Below are 27,782 nucleotides of genomic sequence, written 5' to 3'. Positions count from 1 at the left end.
GTGGATCCACTTGGCATGATTGATCTTCTTCAACAAAGCCTCCGTCAGCTCATTTGAGCCCTTAGAGGAGCGATGGCAGGATGAGACAGGAGGTAATAAGATAAAAGGATGTTGAAAGAATATTTTCTACACATACTGTACTGTAGTAATGGATGACAAAATGATTTGGGAAATCCAACTTCACACTCATTTAGAAACATCTAGCAAGGCATTTGGCAGTATCTGTAATACTGTAGGCCTATGCAAACGAGCTCAGGGCAAGGGAAAGGTCAAAAAAGGGCTTATTTCTAAAAGTGAAAAAACCTCTAAAAGTTATGAAAATTGGTTTTACCTTCAGCCTGAAACAGACAAGTCCCATGACGACCTCCGCACAAATCTCAAACCTCTTGTCTGATCTCATTAAGCTCTCAAACTCTTTGGCCAGGCCCACATGCTGTAAGCAGAACAAAACAAGCTAAGTCTCAAGCCTGATTTATACTTTGTTGCATGATATAGACCATAAATTAGGCACGATTTATACATTGTCAATTATTGTTCAAATACAATACAGTAGTTACATGTAATAGTATAGTGTAATAGTTATGTTTAATGCTTAAACCACGGAAAGGTAGGATATACAAATGATACGCAGCTTGCAGAGTTAGTTCAGTCAGATATACTCGAGGGACTCGAGGTGGCAATCAGCTGACCAATTGAGCAGAGTTTTCCTTCCTCTGAATATGCGTTCCTGGTGTTGTTATGCACTGTTTGCTCCCACCACCACCCCAGCACCACCGGTGGGCTCTGCTATTCCTGTTCCCCATGGGGGTGTTGTTATTGTATGTCTATCTCCCTGCTCTTAATGGTTAATGATGGTCGTATAATTGTGCCGAGCAGAGAGAAAAATGTAGCAGAGCCGAACGGCAAGATACAATATCATATGCACACTTGTATTCGCATTCTATAATAAATATTTGTTCAATCTATTTGTGAGTTATCTGACTGAAATGTTATGCTACTGTAACTTATTGTATGCTACAAGTTACATAGTAGGACCTAAGAAACCAGTATATACATATCATATTATATTATTATGCAGAATAATCATGATAGTATGCTGTAGTTGCTTAAATAGAAGTAAGAACGTCTTTTGTATCATGGCATTTAAGTGAGAGTTGATCTGATATTCAATGTAAACAATATCAGTATTAACAGATTTGAAGGTTGTATTTTCCTTTTATATTCACTAGATGGCAACATTGTGCTCTGATATGGTGTGACTCATTCTACAAATTAGACAGGACTTCTGAAATGTATAGAATGTGTGTCTAATAACCATGAAACGATAATGGTCAAAAAGAGAACAGTTCAGAAAATGTCTTTGTGGTCCTCTTGAATATTGTTTAAATTACATCATGAGATCAAAGTTCCCTATGGTAGAATTCATCCAATTATTATCCCAAATCTCACTGACACATACATATAGGGTGCATGCTGCACTGCTTGGAATTAGCCTACTTTAGTTTTACAAAGGAGGCATGTTGATATTCAAGGTGTGTGTGTGTGTGTGTGTGTGTGTGTGTGTGTGTGTGTGTGTGTGTGTGTGTGTGTGTGTGTGTGTGTGTGTGTGTGTGCGCATGTGTGCGTGTGTGTGTGTGTGTGTGTGTGTGTGTGTGTGTGTGTGTGTGTGTGTGTGTGTGTGTGTGTGTGTGTGTGTGTGTGTGTGTGTGTGTGTGTGCATGCGTGTGTGCGTGCGTGCACGTGTGTGTGCGTGTGTGTGTGTGTGGGCAGACATTATTACATACACATCCAATGCCAATTGTTTCCTAATGAAGCCAAACATTGGCCAACAACTTAGAGAACAGAACACTGCTTTGCTTCCTCATTCCCAGCCAATTATTCATCACCACACAGGTTTCATGAGCTATTATAATGGACTTACATTCATTTATTGTGTCCTTTTTCCTACTTTACTGTATGCTGCCTTGTTATTTAATCATTAGGCAGTTAGAATGTGTTGAAGATGGTGTCTTGGTCATCAAATGCCTCATTTTACTGCCTCCTTGACCTTGGCATGCTGCTGTCCAGACTGCTGGACCTAAAGGTCAGCACTACGTTCAGGTTTAAAGTACTAAAACAATGGTTATCAACCCACTGGAGGGTTGGGAGGCCCCAAAATAATTTGGCAAAACACTGAGATGTTATTGATAATATAACATTAATATAAAGAACTTAAAGAATACTACGTTAGTTCCATTTATCCAAGGTTTGTTTATGAAATAAACATGCTGAAAATGCACATGGACCACCCAAGTGTTCACTTGACACGGTAGCCATTAAGTGGTCAGACGGGTGGGCCGCAAATTATTTCAATATTTTCATGGGCCCTGATCCAGAAAAGATTGAGAACTGAAACATCAAATTGATATATAATAATAACATTGTCATTCCCCATTTAGAAAATGGAAAGAGACTTCTCACACAAATAGTGTTTCCTTAAGCATACAGTCTGAATGCAAGAGATGTCAAATCATGTTAGCAATCACCAGCAGCATCATAGCATATAAACACCCAAACAAGCATATCATGTGTATTTTTGTGATCTTTCGATCTATTTTGATAGATGGATGTAGACACGTGGTATGGCTGGAGGGCATGTGCACTGTATGTTGCTACGAACTGATGCTTAATTTAATTTAAAACAGAGCAGACACAGAACAGGCTCTTGTAAGAAAGAGGAATGGAAAGGATTGAAGGGTGAAGAAATGGAAGACACATAAAGCTCATTATGAAAAGTGGACAGTATATACTGTATAGTCCCATATGATTGACAGATGATGTGTGTGAAGGCAGGGTGGGGTTTGGGGGTAAGGCAAAGGGCAGGGTTCCGAAGAAAGAGTGACATTTACACGAGAGAGGCAATACAGAACAGATATATCAGTTTGACAGGAGAAAAATTGGAAGAGAGAGAGAAGAAGGTGGCCAGTAAAACAGAGGCACACACATTTTCTCCCGAGTAACCAAAATGTCATCTTAACCTAATGTCGTGGACTAAACCGGAGGACACTCCGCCTGTTGCAATTGCTTATAACACAGCAATGGAATTACAGATACCTTTGGAAAAACATATGGCATTATATATTAGAGGAGAGAGAGTAAAGAGCTGAATTGGTATCCCACCTTTCGGATGTAATCCTGCAAGCCTGTGAGTCCTACATGCGGAAGACAAACCACATCTTTAATGAACGAAACCTTCTACTCAATGGAATCTGCCAATGCTGTATGAGAGGAGAGGAAAGGAGACGCGAAATCAGTCTCTTATGGCCAGCCATATTTTCTATTTGTATAAAGTATTATATATTTTGTATTTGGTTAATTTTGGTATATTTTGTGATGAGTTGGAATATGTTATTATTTGTGGCTTGTATTTTATTGTTTTCCTCTTGTGCTCCTAATTAAGGTGCAGAATGGTGCTGTGAATGCTGTGAGAATGGTGGAGAGTTGGGTGTGATGCTGAAAGATGGTGTGAGTGTGAAGTGTAGTGGACGATTGAAAGCAGGTAGTGTTGCAAATTCGTGTCCCTTTAAGTGTGCCTGCACCCACTGCTCTGATAGCTCTGGGGAATGGCAGCCAGAAAGCAGCCGAGAATCAAGCACTCTGTCCCCCACCAAACGATGTAGCTTTCAGTCCTTTTGCATTTAGTTATATTGTGTCTTAAGTTTGGTCCTCAGTCATTTCTCTTTGCTTAATTCATCTTTGTAAAACCGTAGGGGCCGTAGGGGTGAATGGTCATTTATTTGTTTGGGTAATTTGTTTAACCAAATACTGTGTATTTTTGTCTCCTGTGTATCTTTAGTAGGTAGTAGGTAAGTGTTATGATATTAGCCCATGCACAGTACATCTTAGTCTATGTACTTGAACTTGAGATACAGTGTACGTGATATGTATTGTGTACTGCCGGTACTGTAGCATACTTTATAGATAGGCTACGAGAGACATCTAGGCGACAGCAAGGTCAGCCTTGCTGCGCAGTAGGCACGTTCTTCTGTCTCATATCTTATTGTTACGTCATTATGATCCAGCACTATATATGTTTCCTGTTTGTGTAATAAACTTTGTGAACCTTAGCGTGATACTGTCTCGTGTCTCGTTAATTTGTTCTCCCGGGTACGCGCCGGCCGCCGCCGCAGTCGCCGTACCAAAGTAATACTTCAACAGGATTGTCACACTATGGGAAGCCGTTTAGGCCATAAATGCATAGTCAACTCGCACATACATGTATACTTCTCTTGCACATACATATATATTGGTACTTCACTTGCACATACATGCATATCTCACATACACATACATGCATACTTCACTTGCACATACATACATTTAGGTACTTCACTTGCACATACATATATATTTCATTTACACATACATACATACTTCATTCGCACATATATAAATACTTCCCTTGCACATACATACATACTTCATTCGCACATACATACATACTTCATTCACACATATATAAATACTTCATTCGCACATACATACATACTTCATTCACACATATATAAATACTTCACTTGTACATACATACATACTTCACTTGTACATACATACATACTTCATTCGCACATACATACATACTTCACTTGTACATACATACATACTTCATTCGCACATATATAAATACTTCACTTGTACATACATACATACTTCATTCACACATAAATACTTCACTTGCACATACATAGGACTGCATGTATACGTGTGCGTGCGTGCGTGCATGCGTGTGTGTGCGTGCGTGTGTGTCTGTGTGTGTGTGTGAGAGTATGAATGTATATGCACAACAGTATTTTTATAACAGGAAGGCAATTCCTTTAACAGGAAGCTCGCAAGATGGTCACATAATTCAGTTAGGACACAATTTTTGCCATAACACCGCCCACGCTGCGACAAGAGTGTCTGTCTGGCTGACCTTTCATCTCTCAACCGTTTTCGACAGGGGTGGGTTCGTTGGAATCGTGTCGCCCCCCTGGGGGCGTTTTGGGGGGGTCTCAAGGTTCGGGGACCCCTAGGGACCCCCCAGGGACCCCCACATGGTAACTCTGTCATTTCTCAACCGTTTTCGACAGGGGTGGGTTCGTTGGAATCGTGTCGCCCCCTGGGGGCGTTTTGGGGGGTCTCAAGGTTCGGGGACCCCTAGGGACCCCCAGGGACCCCCCAGGGACCCCCACATGGTAACTCTTTCATTTCTCAACCGTTTTGGACAGGGGTGGGTTTGTTGGAATCGTGTCACCCCCCTGGGGGCGTTTTTGGGGGTCTCAAGGTTCGCGGACCCCTAGGGACCCCCAGGGACCCCCACATGGTAACTCTTTCATTTCTCAACCGTTTTGGATGGTGGTGGGTTCGTTGGAATCGTGTCGCCCCCCTGAGTGCGTTTTTGGGGTTTTGGAGGTTTGGGGACCCCTGGCGAACCCCAGGGACCCCCACATGGTAACTCTGTCATTTCTCAACCGTTTTCGACAGGGGTGGGTTCGTTGGAATCGTGTCGCCCCCCTGGGGTGTTTTGGGGGGTCTCAAGGTTTGGGGACCCCCAGGGACCCCCCAGGGACCCTCACAGGGTAACTGTCATTTCTCAACCGTTTTGGACGGGGGTGGGTTCATTGGAATCGTGTCGCCCCCTGGGGGTGTCTTTGGGGTTCTCAAGGTTCTCAAGGTACCTATGTAGACTCACTATTTGACGCTGCATCCAATGCACATATTGCTGTTGCTGTGCGACGTCTAGAAAGTGGTGAAATAGCAGACGGAAGGGGAAACACAGTATAGTATAAAAAATTACTTATCTAGACTTACTTTTCGACGCTGAATCCAGATATCATAATGTCGAGGCTGTCCGATCCCAGGAAAGTGGTCAAAAATGGCACCAAGGTTTTGTAAAAGTGTCACAAATGCACCCAGAAACGATATATTTCCAATGTTTTAAAATAATCAAGGGGTATGTATCCCCACTTACTTTTTCGACCCGATTCCAACGGTGGTGGTCTTATGGGGTGACCATCTACGATGTCAGGAAGTGGGTGTAAACGCCTCCTATCGGTCCCTTGCCCTCGAAACACGTCTGGAAAAAAGTGAGACCATTTTCGGACTCAGCACGACAAGCTGAACACGCTGATATGTGTTTCCCAGCACACGGACTTACGGTTCTCTTAATTGGCTAGCGTTAGGGTTAGTTTTCAACGCTTTCAAATCGTCAGAGATGAAAGTCAAGTTTACCCAAAGAGGGCATGCCATTGAAAACGTTGTGAAAGCATATACATTGGCTCTACAGAAGCCCCGTACAGAACTGTTGACAAAAACAAAGAGAAAAGAAAAAAAGTTGTCACCACATATTCTCCTCACTCTCGTGAGATAAAGGCTATGTTCAAAAAGCACTGGCACATTTAACCTCTGACCCTGAATTATTGGCATTATTTAAGTACCCTCCCTTGTTTTCTTTTAAACGAGGAAAAAATGTAAAAGACCAACTTGTACATTCTGACTTTCAGTCCCCTAAGGTTTCACTTAGACAGACCTTATTGAGTCCTCTGCCACAGGGCAATTATCCATGTGGCCATTGTGCCCAGTGTGGCAATACACACAAGACGTCCTCTTTTAATCACCCCCATACTGGCAAGAAGTTTAAGATTAACAGCATTATAACTTGTGTCTCAACCCATGTGGTATACATGATCAAATGTCCCTGTGGTTTAGTATATATTGGGAAAACTACTAGACGGTTAAAACAGAGAATGAGCGAACAAAAGAGCTCTATTCGAAGAAATTACCGTGAATATCCTGTTGCCATTCATTTCAATGATCTTAAACATGACATCTCCACTTTTCGCTTTATTGGTATAGAACAAGTCAAACTACCAGCCAGAGGTGGTAACCATGATGTTCTGCTCAAACAACGCGAAGCGTACTGGATACACACATTGCAAACCCTCTACCCGAAAGGGTTGAATGATGAGCTATTATTAAATGTTATGCTGTAATCCATAAACTGTATTTATTATATCATTGATTTGAACTTCATGTCCAGTGGGGTACTAAAAGCACCATGTGTCTTCTTTTCTATCCATTATGTCCACTCTTGTTTGAGTATGGACTTTTTGACATTTATTTACTTATTTAATTGTATGTTGATTTCCTTATGTATTATGGCATGACTTATATATTATTCCCTGTATTATTGTAATTGGTGACTTTCAATAATATACTAGGAATGTTCTACAGAAGTACTGCAAGTCACATGACTGGGTTCTTCACAGCTGCTATCTGATGAATGATTACTATATACAATTTGATTGGTTGTCTAAACCTACTGTTGTGTATTTAATGAATGTCAGCCTATTCTCAAACTATGCCTGAAGAAGGCCGAAAGGCCGCTATATGACTCTTTAAAATAAAGTTATTGAACCAGCAAGTGGCAGTGTGCGGGTCTCTCCTCCTTCCTCATAACGTTTAGTGTATTGAATGGTGAAATGCTAACCCTAATTTTGAGAACCACACGTCCGTGCGCGGGGAGACACATATTGGCGCGTTCGTCTCATCGATAGCTCTCTGTTTTAACTGTAGTTTTCCCAATATATGCTAAACCACAGGGACATTTGATCATGTATACCACATGGGTTGAGACACAAGTTATAATGCTGTTAATCTTAAACTTCTTGCCAGTATGGGGGTGATTAAAAGAGGACGTCTTGTGTGTATTGCCACACTGGGCACAATGGCCACATGGATAATTGCCCTGTGGCAGAGGACTCAATAAGGTCTGTCTAAGTGAAACCTTAGGGGACTGAAAGTCAGAATGTACAAGTTGGTCTTTTACATTTTTTCCTCGTTTAAAAGAAAACAAGGGAGGGTACTTAAATAATGCCAATAATTCAGGGTCAGAGGTTAAAATGTGCCAGTGCTTTTTGAACATAGCCTTTATCTCACGAGAGTGAGGAGAATATGTGGTGACAACTTTTTTTCTTTTCTCTTTGTTTTTGTCAACAGTTCTGTACGGGGCTTCTGTAGAGCCAATGTATATGCTTTCTCAACGTTTTCAATGGCATGCCCTCTTTGGGTAATCTTGACTTTCATCTCTGACGATTTGAAAGCGTTGAAAACTAACCCTAACGCTAGCCAATTAAGAGAACCGTAAGTCCGTGTGCTGGGAAACACATATCAGCGTGTTCAGCTTGTCGTGCTGAGTCCGAAAATGGTCTCACTTTTTTCCAGACGTGTTTCGAGGGCAAGGGACCGATAGGAGGCGTTTACACCCACTTCCTGACATCGTAGAGAGATAAGACCACCACCGTTGGAATCGGGTCGAAAAAGTAAGTGGGGATACATACCCCTTGATTATTTTAAAACATTGGAAATATATCGTTTCTGGGTGCATTTGTGACACTTTTACAAAACCTTGGTGCCATTTTTGACCACTTTCCTGGGATCGGACAGCCTCGACATTTAGCCTGGATCCAGCCCAAAGACCCCGCCCACTCTCTGAGTGGACTGAAGCTTCAAGAAAGCGACAGTCTGATAATCAGGCTACTCGACATTATGATATCTGGATTCAGCGTCGAAAAGTAAGTCTAGATAAGTAAATTTTTATACTATACTGTGTTTCCCCTTCCGTCTGCTATTTCACCACTTTCTAGACGTCGCACAGCAACAGCAATATGTGCATTGGATGCAGCGTCAAATAGTGAGTCTACATAGGTACCTTGAGAACCTTGAGAACCCCAAAGACACCCCCAGGGGGCGACACGATTCCAATGAACCCACCCCCGTCCAAAACGGTTGAGAAATGACAGTTACCCTGTGAGGGTCCCTGGGGGGTCCCTGGGGGTCCCCAGGGGTCCCCAAACCTTGAGACCCCCCAAAACACCCCAGGGGGGCGACACGATTCCAACGAACCCACCCCTGTCGAAAACAGTTGAGAAATGACAGAGTTACCATGTGGGGGTCCCTGGGGTTCGCCAGGGGTCCCCGAACCTCCAAAACCCCCAAAACGCACTCAGGGGGGCAACACGATTCCAACGAACCCACCACCATCCAAAACGGTTGAGAAATGAAAGAGTTACCATGTGGGGGTCCCTGGGGGTCCCTAGGGGTCCGCGAACCTTGAGACCCCCAAAAACGCCCCCAGGGGGGTGACACGATTCCAACAAACCCACCCCTGTCCAAAACGGTTGAGAAATTAAAGAGTTACCATGTGGGGGTCCCTGGGGGGTCCCTGGGGGTCCCTAGGGGTCCCCGAACCTTGAGACTCCCCAAAACGCCCCCAGGGGGCGACACAATTCCAACGAACCCACCCCTGTCGAAAACGGTTGAGAAATGACAGAGTTACCATGTGGGGGTCCCTGGGGTTCGCCAGGGGTCCCCGAACCTCCAAAACCCCAAAAACGCACTCAGGGGGGCGACACGATTCCAACGAACCCACCACCATCCAAAACGGTTGAGAAATGAAAGAGTTACCATGTGGGGGTCCCTGGGGTTCGCCAGGGGTCCCCGAACCTCCAAAACCCCAAAAACGCACTCAGGGTGGCGACACGATTCCAACGAACCCACCACCATCCAAAACGGTTGAGAAATGAAAGAGTTACCATGTGGGGGTTCCTGGGGGGTCCCTAGGGGTCCGCGAACCTTGAGACCCCCAAAAACGCCCCCAGGGGGGTGACACGATTCCAACAAACCCACCCCTGTCCAAAACGGTTGAGAAATGAAAGAGTTACCATGTGGGGGTCCCTGGGGGGTCCCTGGGGGTCCCTAGGGGTCCCCGAACCTTGAGACCCCCCAAAACGCCCCCAGGGGGGCGACACGATTCCAACGAACCCACCGCTGTCGAAAACGGTTGAGAAATGAAAGGTCAGCCAGACAGACACTCTTGTCGCAGCGTGGGCGGTGTTATGGCAAAAATTGTGTCCTAACTGAATTATGTGACCATCTTGCGAGCTTCCTGTTAAAGGAATTGCCTTCCTGTTATAAAAATACTGTTGTGCATATACATTCATACTCTCACACACACACACACAGACACACACGCACGCACACACACGCATGCACGCACGCACGCACACGTATACATGCAGTCCTATGTATGTGCAAGTGAAGTATTTATGTGTGAATGAAGTATGTATGTATGTACAAGTGAAGTATTTATATATGTGCGAATGAAGTATGTATGTATGTACAAGTGAAGTATGTATGTATGTGCGAATGAAGTATGTATGTATGTACAAGTGAAGTATGTATGTATGTACAAGTGAAGTATTTATATATGTGTGAATGAAGTATGTATGTGCGAATGAAGTATGTATGTATGTGCGAATGAAGTATGTATGTATGTGCAAGTGAAGTATTTATATATGTGCGAATGAAGTATGTATGTATGTGTAAATGAAATATATATGTATGTGCAAGTGAAGTACCTAAATGTATGTATGTGCAAGTGAAGTATGCATGTATGTGTATGTGAGATATGCATGTATGTGCAAGTGAAGTACCAATATATATGTATGTGCAAGAGAAGTATACATGTATGTGCGAGTTGACTATGCATTTATGGCCTAAACGGCTTCCCATATCACACACCACCCAGCCTGCACACACTACCTGTCTGTCAAACCAGACGAGGGTCCAGTATTTAGATTACAACAGTAAGTAGGTTCACTATAGTCTTTTTGTTGTTTCTTTCTGGCTAAAAATGTCAGGTTAGGGATTTAGTATAGGATTTATTGTAAACCTTCACCCTGGAGTGACTGAGTCAACCTTATGTGACAACCTCATGCTAAAACTGCTGCTACTGAGATCATAAAACATTTCAGTTTTTACTTCAGTTGTCGTTCTTCCGTATTTAGGCCTATGTTACTATAGACAAATGGTCATAACACAGTCTCAACATATTCTGGCATTAAATGTATTGGAGTAAACTAATAAATTATTATCATTCCTCTTACCCTATAATCTGTGATCACACCTGTGAAGAGAGAGATAAGGATTTAGTCACACATGCAAAGCTTAAATAAATATTCATATTCATCATAGATCAATCAACAATTAAATCTGTCCATTTGAGCAAATTTTTATGCTATCGTTTATTTTCATCACATACAAAAAAAATCCTTATGGTAGGCAAAAAAAATAGGTTGATACCCCTTCCATTTTTCTGAATGTATCATCAACATCAACATTCTCAAACAGTTTTAAATATTATGGGTGTCATGCAAATTGCTGTGACATTAGCAGTTGAAACCTGAAATGTGTTTTCTTAGCCATTATGATTGATGTATTGCATGTATTCTGTTTATTTTAGTCTTTGCTTGCTTTATATATTTGCCTGCTCATTATAATGTGAACTTCAATACTGCGTTTATTTAATTTATTTATTTGACATGTCACACTCTCATACACCATCTGGCTGTACGGTGTAGATTTGATTAACAATATAGGCCTGTATACAGATTATGGTTATGGTTATTAATATACAATCATCCAACATATGCCATGCCATGCCATGCCAACGGACCTACGGACTGTAGCTTTAAAACTAATTTATCTCAGAATCTGACTTGTCAGTGAGCTTAACTTCAGGTGGCAGGATTGTAAGGTTGACTAAGATGATGTGATGTGCAGATCCACTGATTCATTATCTGTCTTAACTTTCTGCCCCCCCCCCCCCACCCATCTCCTTTCTCTCTCTCCAGCTGTACAGTATACTGCTCAGTATACACATGGCGAGTTGCACTTGCAGCTGTTTAATACAAATAATAGCGCTAAAGACATATACAGTAGTTCATATAAATTATAAGGCATCCTTCATCCATCTATACCCATTCGATCTATTGTTAACAAATTACTAATGATGGGATGTATTAGCTTAGCTTAAATGGTAATGTTAAAAATAATAACACTACATACATGACTCCCAATGGCCCCAATGATGTCAGATCTCCTCTTCACCCTGTGGACAAGAAAACAACAACAACAATACCATTGAAATAATTGTGCCGGCCCGTTTGGCTGCTTAGAGCGTACTTCTCTTCTCTCATTTTACACATTTTGTTCTCTAATTGCTATTGTGGATTTGTATGTGCTATGCTAATAGGTATATGATCTGTCTGGTGTCTGCTTACATTATATTGAGAACGAGCCAGCCTTATCATATACACAGTCAGTAATACTGTGTGATATACTGTATATGGGGGGAGGGGGACAAGTTTTGATTTGCGTTGTAACCGAGTGCCGTGTTTATGTTGGCTTTGTGCTGAGCACTGCCGACAATTCAGGTGGCATATGTATAAGGCATGTCAGAGTAGGACTGCAAATCTGTAATTTTATGAATAGTAAAATTTCAGCTTTCTATCTGTTTATAGAATAGTGTATTGTCATTATACAAACAGATACCATGTTATGAATGTGTTATTTTGAATGGCGGGCGAGTTGACAACGTCAGGTTGGGCATACAGTGTCAGGGGGTACATACTTTTGTTAGACATACTGGGGTGCATACTTAGTTTAGACTAGTCATTGGTTAGACATGGGTTAAGGTTAGGTGCAGCTGCACCCAGACATACTAACAGTCCGACAGGCATTAGTCCGACAACACTGTCGCTCCCGACATGCGTGGCCGGTTACAACTAACCCGTGGCCGGGTTAAAACTCACCGTGGCTCCAGACATGTGCGGCAGGTTACAACTAACCTGTGGCAGGTTAAAACTAAGACGTTGCTTCCTGTGAGGTTAGGTTTAGGGTTGGGTTTTGGGTAGGGTGTCGGACTCACGACTGTAGGACTGTCGGAACCCGGTGTCAGTGGGGTGAGTGGCCTTTTATTTATTGAGCTCCTGCCCCCTAAAATGTCTGGGCACGTCTATGGGCTCAAATTGATGGCAATATTATTTTGTATTTGTAAAAAAAAAAAAAAAGTTCACTGGTAAAAGAATGTGTACTGTATTCATGAAAACAATTTGTGCACTCGTAATTCATATTTTGCTTTGTGTTTGAACTTGCAAACAAACAGAAAAAATGGCACAACTCAAATAGTAGCTCAAGTACAAATTGGTTCTGATGCTCAGATTTTTTCTACGGATGCTCGCTTCCTGGGCTAAGAGCCAATCACGCGAGGCCTTTTCCACTATACACAATAAAAAAGCTCCATAGGTCTGCATAGCAACCGGGGTTGCCATGTTTGTTAAAACGGGTTTCCTACCTAAGTTTAGGTATACAATATCTTGTATTAAAACAACCAGTCAATGACAAATTGGCTAATTAATTATTTACAAATACAAAATAATATTGGCATCAATTTGAGCCCATACGGGTCCCTGGCTTCCAGACACAGCATAGCAACCATGTACAATTGTACATAATAAGACCTCCATGAGGTAATATGGTCCTACAAGAGTTTATTTCGAAAGAGAACCAGACATTTTCAAGCTTACTGTGTGATAGGTAGACAACTTACCACATAGTTGAGCAGTCAAAGTTGACTAAAAGCCATTTATGGGCGTTGAAGTTGAAAGAGTCTGCAAACTTCAAATACAAGACAAAGCAACCAATCATTTATGAAGCTCTTTTGTTACATTCAACAATAAGAAGTCCAGACAAACAAACCTTGGATTAATTATTCAAACGACCAGCATGAGGTAAGTAACTAGAGTTCTTCATAGTTCACACCCAGGCAGCGGGTGTTATAATGGCGCAAGGCCTCGCAGAGTCGCGAGGCTCGCAAGACGCGAGGCCTCATAGAGTCGCGAGACGCGAGAACCGCGAGGCTCGCAAGGCGCGAGGCAAGGCACAAGGCCTTGCAGAGTCGCGAGGCCTCGCAGAGTCGCGAGGCCTCGCAAGACGCGAGGCCTGCGAGGCTTGCAAGGCGCAAGGCCTCACAGAGTCGCACCATTCCGGACTAGAAAGGGTGTTTGCAGAGATGCGTAGAAGAGGTAAAGATAAATTCTAAGAAGTCCATATATATTTGTGGATCACTAATATCATGTACTATTACTGTATGTAGCCTACTTTCTCCAGAATGATTTTTGCATTTTCTCACCTCAACACCGTTCAGTAAATGTCTGAATTCAGGACAGATGAATGCACTCCCAGCGTATGCTGCATCAATATGCATCCAGATTGTCTCTGAATTACCTGGAATAGATAAAGGACAACCCAGTTAAGGAACAATAGTAAAATGTTGCTAAGAACCTAAGAACCTTTTCCCCTCTAGTACAGAAGCAGACATTGGTACAATACGGTAATATTGTATTATTACAATATTTTTCACATGCTTTCATTCTGTCTGTAGCTTTCTGTAAATTCTATACTCACATATGGGCCCAAGTTCAGTGATGTGATCAAAAGCACATGAATTAGTTGTGCCGAGACATGCACAGAACTGAAAAATAAAAACATATTAATCAGGAAATGCTTTGTCACTCATTGTCACCTTCAAAAAGAAGGTATTTTGCCTTTTTCTTTCAAATGTTTTCTTTTCTACTAAATGTACTGTTACTTTATTCAATGGTTATCTAATCCATGTCTATTCACTTATAGAACAATTATTTTTTCAGGATAGAAACTTCTGAAATAAAGAACAATGTCAATGTTAATTCATTGTTTGTTGATAATTAGGTGATGTAATGATGATGTAAAACAAACTGTGTCAAAACAAACATGAATTTCTCTTCATTGTCAATGCTGTTTTTAAAACAAACACCCTTCCACCCTAAAACAAGATCATCAGGTATCCTCCTGCCACACTAATAGCCAGCGCAACACCCCATCCTTTGTCCGCCTTCTCCTACCAAACCACACCGTTTGCACACATCTAACCATGCACAACACCAACAGCATGCCTGTCCAGACATCACGCACTACTTTGCATCCATGCAACTGTCATATTTACAGTACAATACCCATTTCTATGAAAGAACACATTCTTGCGCAAGACCACCAGCCTGTTTGCTGTGACGTCAAAATCGTCACCACTTTGCCGAGTTACACCAACCCCGTTCACTTCATGGGGCCAGTCCAATGGCGCATTGTAGTCTACGGCCTTCACAGTGACACACGCGCTACATGAACCACGCGACCGGGATGATTTCCAACCCCTCAATGTCCAACCTCGCTGCCTCTGCTCCACACGGTACACCAGCTCATCTAGCGGATTCGACCGATATCACCCGACTAGACCGCAGTTATCATTTAGGATCAGCACGACTTTTTCGGACGAGTATGGGCATGCTCGGTAGTTCTCCGTGAGTATTTCGCTTGATAATCACTGATGTCCTGGTCAAGGTTTCCCCCTGGTGGACGTGTCATTTCCAACTATTGTCGGGGCATGGAAACTAGGAGCTACTAATATATACTATTCTCTGCCTATCGGGACGTAACTTGGACAGCGCTGAGTCGGGTCTGGTGGCCTTCGCAACGCTCGGCACGGCGACTCGCTCGGCTAGCGCCTCGCTTGGCGGTGCCTCACGTAGCTCAAGGCCACCAGACACGGCGCGCCTCCGTCAGGACATCAGTGATTATCAAGCGAAATATTCACGGAGAACTACTGACTGAGCCGTTGGGTCGGCAGAGCATGCCCATACTCGTCCGAAAAAGTCGTGCTGATCCTAAATGATAACTGCGGTCTTGTCCATTGATACCAGTCGAAACGGGTGGCTCATCCTACCTCAGCACACGAAATTCTAGTTTATAATATTATAATATAAAGAGGAAGAACTTTTTCCAAAAAGTGTACAGTATTTGTTAAAATCATGCTTTTATGTGGACACGCCCACCAGTTCATTAAGTATGCCTGGTTTGCCAGGTGGGTGGTGATGGGTGGTGATCTACCTGAACTGAAGCCGCACCCACAGCTGTAGTTGTATGATAAAGGGGGAGGGGTTAGTGGAGTGGCTGATAATGTGATGTCACTATATTACTATTAATGAGACGTAGCTTGCGGAGTTAGTTCAGTCAGTCACACTCAAGGGAGTTAATGCCATGCTCAAGGCGCATACTATACTCAAGGGGTTAACATGCTGCATTACTATGTGGGTGTATTCAGTGTGTGCAAGACCCTCATGTCATTCGCTGATGCGGCAGTCAGCTGACCAATTGGGCGGGCTACTTAAGCTCACCAGTCTGCATGCTCTTCCTGCCTTCCTCTGCATAGGTCCCTGGTTGTATGTGATGTTTTTGTTCCTCGTGGTTGTTGCTGCTATTGCTGTCCGTGTGTGCAGCTACTTCTGCTTAAATTATGCTTCTCAGCTACTGTCCTTGCTGTGATAAGGGCCTGCAGGTTGTATGCAAAATATTGAGTTTGATAGGATTCTGCTAATGCTGCTGAGTTCTACTATGTGGCTTCAACAAGCTTCATAATAGCCCGTTTTGGTAATTAAGCCAGATGCGCAGTCAGTGCTGCAGCTTCTATTGTAACATGGTATGTGTTCTATAGCCAAGTTTTCATTTTGCTAATGTTTTGCCAAGTCAGCCCAGGTGCAGTGTTTCTCCCATTCAGTGATGGGTCCTCAACTCATGTGCAGTGGTTGCCACGTCCGCTTTTATAAGCAACGTTGGGCTTGTTTTCTGTAGTCAAATTGTTCGGTTCTGGTGTTCTGTCATGGATCCAAATGACCTTGGCCAATGAACTGTATTGTTTCAAAGTCGTCGTAGTCATTAGGGTATATATTGTAAGTTAAGTTGTCACATGGCGAGTCCTAGTCGGGTACAGGATGGTTCTACACCTGGTTGCTTTCTTTCTCAAGATCTGGCAACTCAGCTGACTGTTTGTGTCTCCTAGCAGTTTCATTCATTTTGGAGCAAGACTTCAGTCACACTCTGCTTACCAAAGTATTCCTTAAAATACTTTCTATATGTGCTTTGGAAAGTGTTGTCTGTGAGGTAACTACCTTACTTGCAATCTTGATATAGGTTTGGTGCTTTTGTAACCATGTAGTGTTGAGGTTTCCTCATTGCCATGAGGGTTTGTTCATGCTAAACTAATGCTAAAGCTAGCACCCTTTTGCCCTGTGATTTATTATGCTTCAGTTTTATGCCTGGTTAACATTAACACTGTCAAGTCATATGTGGCATAGTTATTAATCTTAAAGTTCATCTCAATCCATTTCAGTTATGTGCAGTGTCATTCTAAAGTAGGTTAAAATTGCAAATTGCATTTGCAGTAATGTCATGTAAAGTGACATAGCCTACGGTCTACTGCTGTAGATCTGTAGATTTGTTTCTAGCGGTTTATTTTCGGACGTATTTCTCAATGGGTATCATTTAATTAGTGCTTTCTTTTCGTTGCATCATGTCTCAGCTTCACTATCCGGGTTGAGCTGTCTTGGAGAAGAGTTAAAAGCCTTAACAAACTGCTGCCTCCGTCCGCCTCTTCAAGCATATCTAGCTGTCGGTCTAGTCACTCCAGTGTATAGAGGGTATGCGCATGCATAAAGTGAATAGCAAATTGAGTGGCAAAGTGAGTTTAACGTTGCTTAACGTCGTTTAATGCAATCATATTGGACTTTTCTGTCTGGATGCATGGGCTGTCAAGGCCAGAAGTAGTTTTCTGCCACTCAGTAGGCGTTCCCGCATAACTTCCTGGTTTGATGATGATGTCACGCGCATACCCTCCTCAGATGATCCACTGGCCCTGTGTAGCTACCCGTCAATCTACAGTAAGTGTGGTGCTATTTGTTGCAAGACAATGATAAGATAATTCAGGATATTTTGTCATTATTTGGCATATTTCCCTTCACCATAGCACAAGGAGGTAGAACCACTAGCATGCCCTTGTAGTATAAGGGACACTCTTACCCAACTACACAAGCTCAAAGTGTACAAACTCAAATCTGTTATTCTGTCTCAATTAACTTTTTAGGACTATAACTTTCTGAAGAATTGTGAACTGAGGTGTGGTTTAACAATTTAGAGACAAGATAGTTGATTTCCTGTTGACAATAAGGTCTTTCAAATAGATCATGCGTGGCTCAATGACACTATTTGTACAGTGCCTAAAAAGTGTATCATACATTCAGTAACATTTGTAATTAATGCTCCAAGCAGGCCTGATATGTTCTGCAATTTCTCATAAAAGTGGTATCCCGATATATGATTTCAACCCCAAGAATGACCTCCCTTGACTATCTTGAGAACTGGTTTCTCAGACAACAAATTACAATAGTCTGCACAAGGAATAACTTTCCTGCAATGATAAACACCATTTCACATTCATATTGCCAGATTACTTTCCAGGACTAGATCTGCGTCTATTCATTGTTCATTTGCTGGTTTTTGTTTTTGTTTTGTTTTTATTTTTTATCCAACGTAGAGAGATATGTAGAGATGTATTTACCTGTGATGCCACATTAATAAGAGCCATCATTTTATTTTGAGGGTTGTCTTAAGCTATATCAATCATTTGAGATACATAACAGCCACACTATATTGATACTCTGTGCACAGTCACCATTATTTAACTAAAATGCAATGACTCAATCATTTTAAGTATTGTTTCAGCTAAATGTATTTATTTATCTGGATGTGAGTGATTACTTGAAATTTCTTTATTTCTTTTATTTACCTTCAGCGCTGTTCTGTACTGTTTCCTTTTTGTCATAACCATGAAATGATTGAACAGTTTGATTAATTATTATTATAATGACACAGCATCTATTGATAGTGTTTATTTTGTTTATTTTTTATGTTTAATCACTCAAACATACTTTTGTCACCATCAACACTTGTTATGAAGTGATGATTTAAAGCACACTGGTATTCATAGTCATGGTCATCATTCCAAATATTTGCCTGGGGGATGTTGTTGTGACACATGTAACAGATTTGTTTCCAAAAGCATTTGTATCTATACAGTAAATAGTTCACTCATTCTTGAGATGAGGGACAAAAGTGGAAAAAACATGTCCCACACATAAGAGCCTTATTTATGTTAAAAATAAAAGCATAAAAATAAAAATAAAAGCACTTGCAAAGTTAAATGTAATACAGTTGTGTATTATTATGCCATTCATTTCATTATATATTTTTTCATATGCCATCTAAATTAGTTAAAAGCAGGCACTGTACCCAAAAAGGCCTGTATTTAGCCTGTCCCCAGCAAGTTGTCACAATTTCAAACTGCCAAAAAAGTGTCTAATACTGTCACAATCACATAAATATACATACTAAATGAAAGTAGATTGTCAACAACATAGCAAACAATATACACAGTTAATTTTAATTTATATTTGAAATTAAATATCTCATATCAAATGTGTGTCCCACGTCTCCGTCAACTCCGTCAGGTTTTTTGAAAGTCTTAAATTAATCAGAAAATATTGTCGACAGATTTAGCCTGAAGACTCCTTTTCCAAGTCCTGTTTATATTTGTTGCAACAGTGGAGCACCTGGTCTGACAAGCATTCAATTGTTTGATATTTTAAACAAACAATGTTGATATCAATGTGGTCACAGCTTTTACATGTCAACTCCGTCAGGCCATTATTATGATCTTTGTTAAGAATTCCAAAATAATGTTTAGTATTTTATAGAGCTGGGACTCGATTAAAATTTTTAATCTAATTAATCAGAGGCTTTGTAGTTAATTAATCTCGATTAATCGCATTTTAATCGCATATCATTATTTGACCCGAGAACAGTGAGAAAGCTATTTTTTCAAATGGATTTTGGTATACTAGTGAATCAATGAATAGTGACTACATGATACCACTAATTTTCAACATTTTACTGTCATTAATATACCTTAGAGCTGTTAATAATAATAAATAATAAAAAGGTCACCCCATTCTGTGTTGCCTAGAACTGGAGGTCTGAAAAAAAATCAGTGACAGTAACAAGTACATCTCAGTGACATCACAAAGCTGTACTTCATATTGTTACTGTTTTTTGTCAGACCTCCAGTTCTAGGCAACACAAAATGAGGTGACTTTTTATTATTTCCAGTTTTCCACACAACTCCATAGAAAAATGTTGAAAATGAGTGGTATTCCCCTTTAAGCAATACAACTTTTTTTTCAACAGATAAACAAGTGCAGCAAGTGCCTATATAAAGTGTCTATGAATACTCAAATGTGCTTTGCATGGTGGGGCATTATTAGGGGGGAAACACTTAGACAAAGGAATAAAATAAAAAACGGTGGAATGAACTAGCTGGGGAATGCATTTCACATGGGGTTGGGGCAGAACATTGTCTGACCACGGACTTTCACACTTGCTGCTTCAGTATGTTTCGCATCGAGGACAGCTTGACAGCTTCGTGCTGTGGTGAAATCTCTGCGAGCCTCTGCAAGCCTCTACTCAGTGCGAGACATGCTAAGCTGAAGCAGCTAGCATGGAGCTAACATTGGTCATATGGCTTATGGATCCTTTACATTGCACACAACCATGCTGCTATCCACGCTTCCATCCGATAGCTTTTAAATCTAAATGCCCCATCCACGGAGCAAAAGCGATATAAGCGGCTTCTTCATTCGATTCGTTTCTCGTTTGGGTGGTGTTGTTGTCTGACGGAGCTGTAGTGTAGAGTGAAAATGGACTGCTGGTCTGCTGCTGCTGCGAGGGGGGGGGGGGCTGCTCCTCCCCCTGCAAGCAGTGCAAGGCATGCAGGGGGGGGGGCTGCTCCTCCCCCTGCAAGCAGTGCAAGGCATGCAGAGCCTATTCAGTACTAGAAATGCGCCCAGTGAGAAACGTTCCGCCGTGAAAAAAAAGGTGCGATTAAATGCGTTAATTTTTTTAACGCGTTAATTTTTCTGTAGTTAATTAATCTCAATTAACGCGTTAAAGTCCCGGCCCTAGTATTTTAGTTTAGGGTTAGGTTTAGCTAACAACTGAAGAAAAAACTAAATGGATAAATTGTACTACAGAGGGTTAAGATGAAAACAAATGCCATTTTGTCAACTCCGTCAGACGTCAACTCCATCAGGTTTTGTGTCTGACGGAGTTGACATGTATCTGACGGAGTTGACAAAAGTGTTCCCAAAACAATAAAATTATAGTTTTTGAATAATGGGAAGTATTCTAATTTGGCAGACAGTTAGAGCATGCCTTAAGGAACATTTTTGGCTATAGGCCATCACAGATTTGTCTCGTGGTGACCATGGCAGCCATCTTCCAAAATGGCCGCCACCTGATGTTATTTTACAATAACTCAAGTTCTACACCACCTAGGATCTTGATTCTGGTGACTAATATTACATTTTCAAGGATGAGGGATACAGTGGTACAATTTAGATTTTCCCTATGACCATGGCAGCCATTTTTCAAAATGGCCGCCACCTGCTGTTATTTTACAATAACTCAAGTTTTAGACCACCTAGGATCTTGATTCTGGTGACTAATCATACATTTTAAAAGATGAGGAATACAGTGGTACTATTTAGATTGGTCCTGTGACCATGCCAGCCATTGTTTTTCAAAATGGCCACCAACCTGCTGTTATTTTACCAATAATTCAAGTTATAGACCACCTAGGATCTTGATTCTGGTGACTAATCAATGTAATCATACATTTTAAAAGATGAGGAATACAGTGGTACTATTTAGATTTGTCCTGTGACCATGGAAGCCATTGTTTTTCAAAATGGCCACCAACCTGCTGTTGTTTTACCAATAACTCAAGTTTTAGACCACCAAGGATCTTGGATCTGGCGACTAATCATTACATTTTCAAGGATGAACTTTCTCTGGGAGGGGTCAGGGCTTATTTCAGGTGCAGGTTGAGTTGCTACTGACAGGACATTACAGTAGGTGGGCTTTATGGCCTTTGACTTGTCCCTTTCAGGCACAGACGCACAGTTTGACTTCACTGGCCACTGCAGGGAACTGTGGGGGAGAAACTTTGGTCTCTTGACACCCCGATTAGGTTCAGGGTTTTTTTGGTAGAGACTTGCCTTTCATGACATCGTTTCATGACATCGTTGCTGCAGCAGTTGATCTCCTTACTGCGAGCGGTGGCACACTCTGGGTCTCTTGGGCGTTGTATCTTGGTGGCCTCCTGCCAGTGTTTCTCCGTCCTCATGAGCTCTGTGTTCTGGGGCTCTTACATTGTCTTGGCTGGAGATTGCTTTCCTGCAGGGTCCAGCCCAGTCTTGTGCAGATGGCTGCTGGCCCACCTGGAGGCCCGAACCTCAATTGTTCGGTTGGTGTGATTAGGTGGGGTGGTCTTCCCCAATCAGGATGAGGGGTTTGACCCTTTCAAACCGTTGTAGCGGCAGTCTGGCCAAGTGTCTGTATTTAGTTGTGAGGCTAGATACAGGATACGATTGCTCACCCAGCCCCAGGTGACTTGAGGTGAAGGCTCCTTTGATTTGGTAACATTGCTTTGGTTGACATGCTGGGGACACAGAACGACACTGATGCCTTCAGTGTCTGCACATCCTGCCTGATAGTTCTGAAGGCAGATCTTCAGGTTTTCCGTTGAGGCAGAGTCTTTCGCTCACTGTTCACCTCAAGCAGGACTTCAAGGTGTTTGCCTTTGCACAGGCTATATGGCTAGGACTCGTGCTTCAACCACTCCGAGAACTCCAACAGGGTGTTGGTTGCTCCTGGGCCGCAGAGCATTGTGCGGCGGAATTCAACTCTTATCTCTGGTGGCAGCTTGTTGAGGAGTCGTGCAACTTGTGAGCCGCATCTAAGTGCTGTGTCTCCCTCTGGGCCTAGGGTTGTTAGCATGCCTACCAGCGACTGTACTTGAAGCGCAAACTTCTCAAAGGCCACCCCATCGCCTCGACAGATGTTGGCTGCCTCCAAGACACTTGCTATTTTCCGTAACACTAATTCGTGGGGCTGTCCAAACTTGTTGTTTAGGTGTCACCCGGGTCTCTGTTGGTGAAGTCGGGTCTATAGGTGGTCTAGAACATTATTAGAACGTTATTTAGTATGGGGATATTAATAAAATCTGGTAATAAATTCCTTACCAAGAATTTTCTTCACCAATGTGTTTGGAAGGGTGTCTACTAACATATCCCACATTGCTTTATATTCAACCACCCTAGGGGAACTTTTGACAGCTGCTGAAAGTTGGGGTACCATCAACAACCAATATAAGGCAAAATGTTCATTATGCTTATAGCATGTGACATGTCAAACTAGGGGGTTTTCATGATTCTGAATGCATTCCAAGCATTAGCTATGCACGAAAAACACTCATTGGGCTGAAAACGGCCATAGCCGTCATCACAAATGTGATTAGGTCAGCACATTAGGGCACATTTGGGCAAGTGGATATGGCCGAATTTAGCCCAAGGAGTTTGACCCCTAGTTTGGCCATAGACCCCCTAGTTTGGCCATAGCCACTTGCCCAAATGTGCCCAAATGTGCTTACCTCATCACATCTGTGATGATGGCTATGGCCGTTTTTAGCCCAAGGAGTGTTTTTCGTGCAAAACTAATGCTTGGAATGGATTCAGAATCATGAAAACCCCCTCGTTTGACATGCCACATGCTACTTAAAGCATAATGAAAATTAGAACATTTAGCCTTATATTGGTTGTTGATGGTACCCAACTTTCAGCAGCTGTCAAAAATTCCCCTAGGGTGGTTCAATAGAAACCAATGTGGGATATGTTAGTAGACACCTTTACAAACATGAAAAGTCTTGGTAAGAAATGTATTCCCAGATTTGACATTCTGATAATATTCCCTGACTAATTGGTAAAATAATAGCAGGTCCGCCATTTTTGAAAATGGCTGCCATTGTCACAGGATAAATCTAAATGGTACTACTGTATTCCTCATCCTTGACAATGTAGTATTAGTCACCAGAATCAAGATCCTAGGTGGTGTAGAACTTGAGTTATTGGGAAATAACAGAAAGTTGGCGGCCATTTTGAAAAATGTCTACCATGGTCACAGGACAAATCTAAATAGTACCAATGTATCCCACATCCTTGAAAATGTATGATTAGTCACCAGAATCAAGATCCTAGGTGGTGTAGAACTTGAGTTATTGTAAAGTAACAGCAGGTGGCGGCCATTTTGAAAAATGGCTGCCATGGTCACAGGGCAAATCTAAATAGTACCACTGTATTCCTCATCCTTGAAAATGTGGGATTAGTTACCAGAATCAAGATCCTAGGTGGTCTAGAACCTAAATCAGTTCAACTTGTCAACTCCGTCAGATGTCCGTCAACTCCGTCAGACGTTGGTCACATGATGTTTTTGTTAATTTCCAAAGAAATAGATGATTCAATGTCAAATATTTTGTGCTTATGTATTGAAACACCAACTGAAATACTACTTAATGATGCTTTTTATTTTTTTTAACATGGTTTTTATGTTATAATATTGAAAGTAAAGGTTGAAAATGAAGGATTTGAGAAATGGGATATTTCATAATAGTGTGATATTGGAATAAAACAATATTAAATTAATTGTATTACTTAACTTGACTACTAAAAGCCATTATAAGATAACTGAGGACTTTATAGTATTGTTGAAATTATCAAATTAAAATAAAAGGGATTTTAGTGTGTCTGACGGAGTTGACGTAAATCAGTTATAAAGTGCATAAATGTCCCATTTTAGAAATAAATGTTATGCGAAAAACCTGTTCCTTCTCAAGATTGGTAGTTGAGACCTGTGTCTACAAATACATCCATTTCATTTTAATGGTTCTTAAAATAAAAAAAAATCTGATTTGAAAAATGTTTTGTCCCTTATCTCAAGAATGAGTGAGTTATTTGTTCTCTGTTATCTGTTCTCCAAACACATTCTCTTGGAGATCTTTGAAGATCCCATTCGGAGGATCCCAGATTCATCGAATGGTTGATAAAAAAAAATAACTGAAAGTTTATTTAGGAAATGCCCTATTCAATGAACGAACAGTACTATAGTACTGTACTTATAACAGTTGAACTACACACATTCATTATGCAAATCATCATTCTAACAAGTCATATCAAATCAATCAAGTGGTTGGTGCCAGGCACAACAAATCCTGCCCCTTTAAACAGAACAAATTCACACGTACACACAGTTGATCATATATCATCAAATCTTCTCTTTACTTTGCCTTATAATTCTCAAGGTGTTCCCCAGACAGTTTAAGACGCCTTGCCTTGGAGAGAGAATAATATACGTTTATATGTTATAGTAACTTTACACTGACCATATTATGTTTCAGGCATTTTACCCTTGAACAATTTGCATAGCTATAGTTACGATTGGGCATAAATTATGTAACCAATGAAAGCTATTGTATTGGCTGTGTAAATGTTCTGTGTATAAATTCAGTGGATAATCCTCCCTTAAAAAACAACAGGGAAACACCCTGTTGTATAAAACATTGCATAAATGCAATTTTGTTGTTACTTATCTGATCACTGATCATTAATAGTCCCCACATTGACCCATCTTTCTACAGAATGATGACATTGTATTTAGTATATTTTAGATTAAATTGCACATTGAATTATGTAGAACCCAAAAATATATAAATATGTGTTTCATAGAAGGAATCTGGATTTTAATAAGGGCATATATTAGTATTTGATGAAAGTCCTGTTAAGACAGATGTCACTAAATTTGTGATGATAGCTATTTCTGCGACCTTATATTGAGATAGTCAACTAATTTCCATTTACAAACTGTTCCTCTATTTCTTTTTTCTAATTGAAGTGAATGGCAGCAAATATCAGCAAGTATAGGTAGGTGGATTCAGCCAGTGGATGTTTAACCACTTAAACCCTATACTGTACTGTACTTGGTTGACCGGAATCCCCCAGGACTGTATATTGTCTACAGTATGTTGGCCAAATGTTCGCCCCTATAATACGAATACTAGGTTTCCAGTTAACTCAAATCAAGCAGACAGTGACCATTTTTTGTTTTGTTTTTCTCCCAAACACCCCTTGAAATATACAACATACTTGCATTTTAACTTCTAAGAGCCATTTGCCATTTACATCAATCACAGTCCATGACATGCAAGCCGTTAAGAGATGAACAATAAATCAGGGGATTTGGGTATACATTTTACATTAAAAGAAATGAATGTATCTGGGTTGCTCAGGGTTGAATTGGGGCATGTTGAAAACTACTGGTCCATCAGATCTCTATGACTTTTATGTACAGTACATTGGTGGATTAATTAATATTGTTTAGTTTGTTTTTATTTAGATGGGAGATGTAACAACAGACATTTCTCCTTTAGCTGAACCATCATTGATTTTTATGATTAGTTTACTTGAAAATGATCCTTGCAGCAATTTAAGTGGATTCAGTCTACTTACAGCACAGTATGGTTCTCACTTCCTGGGTCAAAAGTGTTTTTAAAGAAGCCTAAAATACTTGCCTGGATACCTAAGCTTAATTCAAACTCTGATCCCAATGCCGTTACATTTGAGAATGAATCAGGCTCAGACCTAAAACATCTAAATGACTAATTTGTTTCAAATTGTGACCTACTGTACAAACAGTACCTTACAGTTACACCCAAAATGTACCAAGCAAGAACATAAAACGTTATAGGTAATGGCCAATAGTGCAAAATGTCAGTTTGGGTAGCCAGGCAACCATAACCACATCAGGTGCCTCTGATAATTCCTCTTTAGCCTCATTTATACTTTGTTGTATGACGGTGTCACACATCGCCACACAACTTAGATAGATTTGGCAATTCTCTGCACTAACCTGACTTGATGTATGGACCGAATGACCAACACAGCTACCGTTCAGAGGGGACAATTGACTCTCCCTTGCTGTTGTTTTGAACCGGGGTTTGAGGTTGAAACACTCGCAATTGATAGCCTGATTTATATTACGTTGTGTGACAGTGTCACTCTCCAAAAATACATTTTTTTAAACTACAAAGGTGTGACTGATTACATTGTGAAAATATGTTTCTTTCTGCGAGCAACACTGTCAAACTACGAAGTATCAGTTAGACTTATTAAGTACTTGATTAATGCACATAGCCTACTATATGTGTGACTCAAAATGTTTCTCATATTCAAACTGGTGAAAACATTGATATGTTCTGATTTCAGTTATTAAATTGCAGTTTCAATTTGTTTTCTGAATTGAAAGTGAATTGGCAACAACCCTGCAATGATAGAATGATTGATTATCATCTTGACTCTTGTGCATTTGCATAACATTGTCACAATGCAAGATACAGTGGCTGTAAAAATGAGTAAAGTAAAAAATATATCTATATATAGAAATATAAACTATTATGTATTTCAGGGAATGCAAAAAAGAAAACAGTAACTTGTTATCTCTTTTTGTAAGAGAAAGCTCCTGTATTCATAATGTGCTTTGCTTCAATCTGTAAATAGCTGAATGGCTTATAAATCTTAATTGTAACCTTTTCAGGTATTTTTGTACAAATAAGGGACTGATATATTCTGTTTATTGTAATTAGAATAAAACATTAATACATTGCTATAAAATGGAGTCTTATTTTGTCCTTTTCTAGGAGGGACCTTGGCTAGGTGATTTTTCTTTTCCTAGCAAGAAATCGCTGGTTATTTAAACAATTATTTCATAGTAGCTGGGAGCCTGGGAGTGAGTGTACTGCTGTATCAATATAAACAGCATACATATAAATGGGATTCCATTCTTTAACACAATCCTGCAGTCGTTTGTATGCAAGCTTTTGCGAACCACTTTCATCAGTAAAACTCATGCAAATGTCTTTAATATTTTATTATTTATCACATCTGAAAATCAACTGTCGATTGTGACGTCACCTATCCTGCAGCCAATCAGAGGAAGGTCCGCGTGCACATGCAGGCAGCTCCGGGATTTAAATAATATCGCTGAGTTTAAAATGT

At 40.9% G+C, this 27,782-nt stretch overlaps 1 protein-coding gene across 1 annotated transcript in view; it reads right to left on the bottom strand.

Annotated features, from left to right (window-relative positions):
• Positions 1-15,156, bottom strand: part of LOC306925011 (aromatic-L-amino-acid decarboxylase-like) — a gene marked incomplete at both ends in the record, with an annotated part of 84,847 nt that extends 69,691 nt beyond the window's left edge. Inside the window, 4 exons of the mRNA XM_079503690.1 lie at positions 13,469-13,536; positions 14,051-14,145; positions 14,326-14,392; positions 15,121-15,156. Coding sequence (XP_079359816.1) covers positions 13,469-13,536; positions 14,051-14,145; positions 14,326-14,392; positions 15,121-15,156 — 266 coding nt within the window. The remainder of the gene's footprint in view (positions 1-13,468; positions 13,537-14,050; positions 14,146-14,325; positions 14,393-15,120) is intronic.
• Positions 15,157-27,782: the final 12,626 nt, after the last annotated feature.

The sequence above is a fragment of the Electrona antarctica genome, assembly GCF_951216825.1.
Source record: "Electrona antarctica genome assembly, chromosome: 6".
Taxonomy (NCBI): domain Eukaryota; kingdom Metazoa; phylum Chordata; class Actinopteri; order Myctophiformes; family Myctophidae; genus Electrona; species Electrona antarctica.
Note: the sequence above shows the minus strand (reverse complement) of the source record. Positions and strands in the feature narration are given on the sequence as shown.